General features: G+C 34.4%; 1 protein-coding gene across 1 annotated transcript; it reads left to right on the top strand.

Moving 5' to 3' along the window:
• Window positions 1-785: 785 nt before the first annotated feature.
• On the top strand, window positions 786-6,566 carry LOC105272985 (TAR DNA-binding protein 43-like). Its single transcript, XM_011315218.1, has one exon. The coding sequence runs from the start codon at window positions 1,077-1,079 to the stop codon at window positions 1,926-1,928; it is 852 nt and encodes a 283-aa protein (XP_011313520.1). The 5' UTR covers window positions 786-1,076; the 3' UTR covers window positions 1,929-6,566.
• The last annotated feature ends 230 nt before the right edge of the window (window positions 6,567-6,796 follow it).

Raw genomic sequence — 6,796 nt, 5'->3', positions numbered from 1 at the left:
CCATCAGCATCGCCAATAACTAGTGTTTTACGATGTTAATTGTAAGTGAAATGATTACATATAATTAGGAATGGATAGTTATAGAATGATTTTAATTATTGGGTATAGCTTCCTTGTACCATAGATTGATTATCATTTTGAGTGGAATATTCACGAGGTAACACTTCATTTATTGTTGATTCTGAGATAATTGTAAGAATTTATAGATAGATAATACATAACTGTATAATAGAAAGAACGATGAACATTGTTTACTACTTGAGGGTTTCCAACCGAATTAGGACCAATTGTGTTGTATCTATTGTATATATTTTACATATTTGAAGGATTGAGTTTGATATGATGAAAATATGGGCATATTTGGAAAGGTAATTTTGATACTTGTTGGGAGGACGTCAAAACCTCATCGCAAGTAGTTTTTCTAATTTTTTACAATTCGAAGATGAACATCTAAAAAATATTCCCATCGTCCAGCACTAGTTGCCTGCAAATTCCACCAAAAGAAAAATTGTATTCCATCCACTGAATCGAAATAACACCCAAATATTTCGTATCCAAAGAAAACCATTAATCCATTACTCCAATTGAGATAAACCCCCAATTCCTCAGAACCTATCACTCACATTCACCACTAACCCACCATTTTGTGGAGGCCGCCATTTCGTGTAAATATGCGCGAGCACCCAGCGATTTCCAAACCTTTATCACCCTCATCATCCCAAATCGAATTTCCTGAATGAATTCTCGACTAAAAGATATTAAAAGACAAACCAATTGTTTTTTTAAAAAAAAAGAGAGGACCGTTGGGAGATAAGAATTTAGATGAATTTTCAAACTCACAAGAGAACTCGTGGGAGTATTCAAATAATAATTTCAAGGATATTCAAAAAATTAAAATGTTCTCAATAACACGTGAGGTATACATGGAAGAACTATCAGTGTTCCTAGAATTAATGGAGTATTCCAGAGTGAGAGATGATTAATGGTGAAATATCATGAATTCCCTCCCAACAAGTATCAACCCCTGAAGCCCCGGCTAACCCTGACTGACGTTTGGCGTTTGTGCTTAGGAGGGAATGATTCAGCAAGTACCGTGCAAGGTATTCGTGGGACGCTGTACAGAAGACCTAACAGCGGACGATCTTCGCGACTACTTCTCAAAATTTGGTGAAGTTACGGATGTATTCATCCCGAAGCCCTTCCGTGCATTCTCATTCGTAACATTCTTAGATCCCGAAGTTGCCCAATCACTTTGCGGTGAGGATCACATAATAAAGGGAATATCAGTGCACGTATCAAATGCAGCACCAAAATCCGAGGGTAATAACCGCAATTTCAACAACCAAATGAATTCAAATATGCGCGGAAGAGGAATGCCAGGGCCAATAGACAATAATATGCAGGGAAATTACCAGGGAAATCGTTACATGGGCCACTCAGGCAACAACATGGGTCCAAACGGTTGGAACAATCCCGGCAATCGTGGTAATCTCGATATGCCAAATTTACAAGCACTCGGCATAACCGGACAGAATAACGGAGGTGGTGGTGGTGGTGGTATGTCAAATCCATTAGCAATGGGTGGAATTAATCTATCAGCACTGCCAGTCAATCCAGCACTAGTTGCTGCTGCACTCAATCAAGCATCATGGGGACTGATTGGTAATCTACAGAATCAGGGCAACGATCAGGGATATTCAAATCAGCCAGGACCACCAGGACAACCACCATCCGGCAACAACAGCATCGGTAACAGTGGTAATTCTGGTTTCCTCAGCTGGATGAATCAAGGAGGAGGTGATGGAAACACGGGAAATCCAGGATCTGGTGGACCTGGACCCAACAATCCTAATGCAAGTCAGGGGGCCTGGCAAAATCATCCAGGACAACGAGACGGAAAGACCAACACCTTCCTGAAGTACGAGTAAATGGATAACGAGTCTATTGATTGAGGGGATCGTTTGAATAACTGGTTTGGGTGATTATCGATTATTACGAGACACATATGATTGATCATTGACGTGACGAGGGGAGTAATCCGACGAACCTCGTCACATTTAATCCCTCGATTATTATCTAATCGCTTTATTTCCTTACACATTGACTATTTACTTTCACCCGCAATATTCAAATTCCTAGATTAATCACCCACCAAATAAAAAATCAACATTGATAATGCAATCGAAGGGGGAATCAACGCAAATAAAATCTAGATAAAACTGATGGTTAACGAAATATTCGAATGATATGATGAAAATTTTTAACACGATAATAGTTGTAATATGGTGCATTGAAAAAAAAAAACAAAAAACGATTAACTAAACTTAAGCCAAGATATGGGTGGAGAGAGTCAAATGAGTGGTGAATGTGCATTAGAATTTTTTCCTTATCGTTAACGTTTTTTTCTCTCTCTCTCTCTATCTCTCTCTCTCTCTCTCTTCTTTTTGAAAAATTATTTTCACGGGAGATATTGTAATTATTCTAATGTCTAGAGCGGCGTATATGTGCTTGGAATTCATTGCAGTGTGTTTAATATTTAAATAATAATGAGGTATGTATCGGTGTAATGTGGATTTAAAAAAAGAAAAGAAGAAGATAACACTTTGAGTAAGTAGAAACCCTTTCACAAATGAATGAGGTGGGATAATTGATAATGGATGATAGTTACTGATTAACTGGCTGACGAGGATAATGTGAATTTGTGAGGGGGATGGAGATTAGATGATCAATATCCGCGAGGGTCGATATAAGATTGATTATATTATAGTTGTTTATCAGTTTGTGAGTGTATTCGTATCATTGAATTATTAACAAAGAAAATATGGTTAATAAATAAAGGTAACATGAATTTAGATAATGACCCACTCGTGGTGAAAAAAAAAAAATTATTGTAAGTATATGGATTAATATGCGCTTAGCTGATAGTTATTTCATCAATGAGAGCTTAAGTAATCGTTGTATACATGCTTTTTCAAGGAATGTTGCATGGTTTCCCTCCTGGGTCGCTCGGATGTCTGAGATTTTTTTTTTTTTTCTCGTTTTCTTTAAAAATGCTGAAGGCAATTATCGTGGAAATGTAAAAACGTGAGAGATGATTTTTATTCTCACTGTCAATGTGATTATCTCAGCGGGGGTGGATCTAGTGAGAAACTTCGTAGGAGCTTTTTTGTGGAGAATTTAATCCCCTCGATAAAAGTTCCTCTGACCTCTTCTCCCAGATCCACCATTTTTGAGATACGCAATGGACAATGTCAACACTACCAATATTTCGAGGATAAAGAAAAACTGATTATTATTGTGTCTCACGTTTTCATTTTTCTCCTGATAGAATCGATCAATTTTCGATGATAATGACGACATTCATCATCAATATTCACCCATAGATTATTTATTATTAACCCATAAACAATTGCAATATTACAAATCACAAGAAAACCGATGAAGACTAAATTCTCCATTGTTCACAATTTTAGATTTGAAATAAATAAATAAAAAATGATCTAGAGAGAAAGGAGGGGGTAGAATGACTAAACTTGAATCGATGAATGCATAAATAATTGGTACAGTTAATCGAGTAACTGAATAGATTAAAATAATTAAAATCTGATTTGTAACCACGAAACTTTCTCTCGTAGGTACTTAGCGTGAATTACACAGTTGTACGACTATTTGTGTATGAATATTTTACACTGGTGCGCTGATGTGTAAATTTAAAAAAGAAAGGTAAAAAAAAAAGTAAGAAGTTTAATATTAAAAATTGAGTCAGAGATAACAGTAATGATACTAATTCATTAACAAATTCGAAAGAGTATACCGATGAATTTTAAACAGAACTAAATAAATGGAGTTGATTGATTTCATTCGTTGTGTGGGATAAAAACATAATTAATTATATATTTATACACGGTTTATTTGAATTGAATGGTTTGCAAGTGGTAGGTAATCGAGAGTGAATTCAGTGAATTATTTTTTTTTTACAATGGATTGAACGTTTCCTTCGTCTTGCAATTTTCTGGGCAAATTTTATTACAATTTTCCCAGTGACAATTGCAAAAAAAAAAACGAAACCGAAACTGAGATATTTAAACCAATAATAGTTGTGTCAAATGGGGTTGTTGATGGAAAATAAAAAAATTTTTTTTCTTGTTCTTTGAAGACAAAAGATTTATCGAATAACAAAGTTTCACTAGATGACGAGGGTCTCGCAATTTCTTTAGTCAATAAAACGTAAATTAAAAAAATATAATTGAGGGGGAGGAAGTGAAAAATTTAAGTGATAAATAAGTGACAGTAATAGTTGAAATATTATCAAAATCAATGAACGAAGATAAAGCTGTTACGCAAATAATGCCGCAATTAATTATTCACATACTACTTCAAATCACTTATTATCTGATTAGTGAAGAGAATTAACGAGAGAAAAATAACAACAAATATTGACAAATAAAAAGAATTCTTATACGTGATTGTGTGTGCTGTTTGTATCTTTATTTTTTTTTTGTTTTTCAGTTGAGAAGTCATAGAAAAATTATTTCTGTCCACTTATCATTCTGTTGCGAGGTAATAAACTAGAATAAGTGTATTCGTTTCAACGTCAGTTTTTAGTCGATATCTGGGGATCGATGGACGATAACGATATTTTCATAGACACCTTTTTTGTAGCTCTCAACTTTTTCTATAAAAAATGTTTATGCAAAAAACTGGCTAGGTTCCTTCAACACCGAGATATTGGCTAAAAACTGACATTGAAAAACAAAATAAACTTATTCTAGTTGACCACCTAGCTACTGCATTCATCCAGCAATTTTTCAAAACTCGAATGGATTCTATCGAATTTAAAGTGCGGCATATTTTGGCGATCATCACTGGTTCCAGGGATGACATTTTTGAGGAATATTTGGGATTTTTACTCATTTCCATGGGCTCATTGCTAGCATCGTCCTTCTATTTATTTTATTATCCATTCAAAAGGGAAACGGGTGGACGTTTTTTGCAAATATCTCGAGAACCCTAAAATCTACAAAAAAATATAAGATAACATTTTTCCCAGGCAATAAAATTACCCACAAAAATGTATCATAACATTTTTTGGCAGAACCATTAATTCTCGAGATATTTGCTCCACAAACCTATACCCCAGTCCACCCACAACTACCCATTAAAATTCTATCCAAAGTATTATTTATTAACTATTCTGGAAGCGAAAGAAATTGAGTATTCAAATGGTGACTGATGTGTTATTACTCATGATGACTGAAGATTCATTAGTGGACCGATTGGATTGAATTAACGAACGTGAATAATGTGAGTATGAATCGGTTGAATGTATTTGTTAATGGTCGTCTCAGAACTACAGAAGCGAGTTTGTCTGATTAAAAAGTAAAACCTCTCATTGAAAAATAAAGTGAATGCCAATGTACTGAATTGTATCTGAAGAGTGGAGAAACGAGTGTTGTATCACATTGAGATGGATGAAACAGCAGCTCCCACCGGTATTTTTAATTATCACATTAATCCCGACTGATTTGAAAAAATGCCTGAGTGTTTTATACCGAAAGAGTGCACGGAGTAATAACATTAAAAAAAAAATAAATAAATGAAAAAATGAAAAAAATTATAGGAACAACAACAAGAGTGCTTATACATATAAACGTTCAAACGAATTTTAAAACAGAACATGACAGCTGATAGACAAAGACTGTAGTTTAAGACAACTTTTAACAAACATTTAGAACCGTTAGGGCGTACTATTATGAATTTCGGTCCCTTCCAAACCGTTTATACACAAAAAAAAAAATGAAAAATGAAACTATTCAAAAAAATACACTACACAAGAACGAATGTGCAATTTCTATGGGAATTCGATGACGAAGATCGATTTTTATCACTCCTCAAAACCGCAGAAATACTTTTCTCAAAAGTAATCGAGAATTTTTTCACCACACACTAATGTATTAAGTCAATTAGAATTAGGGAAGATTAATTAACAAGAAAAAAATAATGAAACAAAAAGTAATTGTTGCTCAAGAGTTGCCTTGCAAGAGAATAAATAAATAAATGATGATGAAAAAATGACGAGTGAAGCGATTTGGAAGTGATCGGTACGGAATTTGTAAATATCCATGATGAATTTTCATGTTGATTAATAAAAGCCAACTTTTTGAAAGTTTCATTAAGAATTTTTCAATGTAACGTGTCCTACGAGGAGTGATATGTGAGTGTGAGGTAACCGTGACATTATTAATAACGAGATGAATTAATGGTGAAATATCGAGGGGGAGGACAGCTGGGGGTTAAATGGACGATCAATATTTCAAGATTGATTGTTTAAAAGTGTCAACCTAGTGTGAAATTGAGAATAATTCGATCTTCGACTAGTTCTATCGATTCAAGAGATTCTGATGACTATTTAGCCCCAGGCTGTTTCGCCTTTTTGCCATAAACGCGAATAGCGATGAATGAACGAGACTGGAGATTTGAAAAAAAAAAAAATCTGGTGATTTTGTGTAAAGGTATACTGGACTATTCCCTCTTGTCATTCGTCCTGATGATGAAGCAAAAAAAAATACCAAGAAAACGCTTAACTATAATTTTTAATCGAATGTTGAATCTGTGAAGGAACTCTCACGTTTTTATTTCTTTTCGAATATCAGGGACTTCAACGAGAGGTCGTTGACGAATTTCATTGTAAATAAAAGGTTTTCGAATTGTTTTTTACTATCATTATTCAACCGTTGTTCCGAACTCTCTTGCGATATCAGAGAAAAAAGAAATCATTCGAAAATAACTGAATCAA

The sequence above is a fragment of the Fopius arisanus genome, unplaced genomic scaffold, assembly GCF_000806365.1.
Source record: "Fopius arisanus strain USDA-PBARC FA_bdor unplaced genomic scaffold, ASM80636v1 scaffold00561, whole genome shotgun sequence".
NCBI classification, from domain to species: Eukaryota; Metazoa; Arthropoda; class Insecta; order Hymenoptera; family Braconidae; genus Fopius; species Fopius arisanus.
Note: the sequence above shows the minus strand (reverse complement) of the source record. Positions and strands in the feature narration are given on the sequence as shown.

What these genes read in the sequence shown, in the direction of transcription:
- LOC105272985 (XM_011315218.1), top strand. Translation starts at nt 1,077, where the DNA reads ATGATTCAGCAAGTACCGTGCAAGGTATTCGTGGGACGCTGTACAGAA.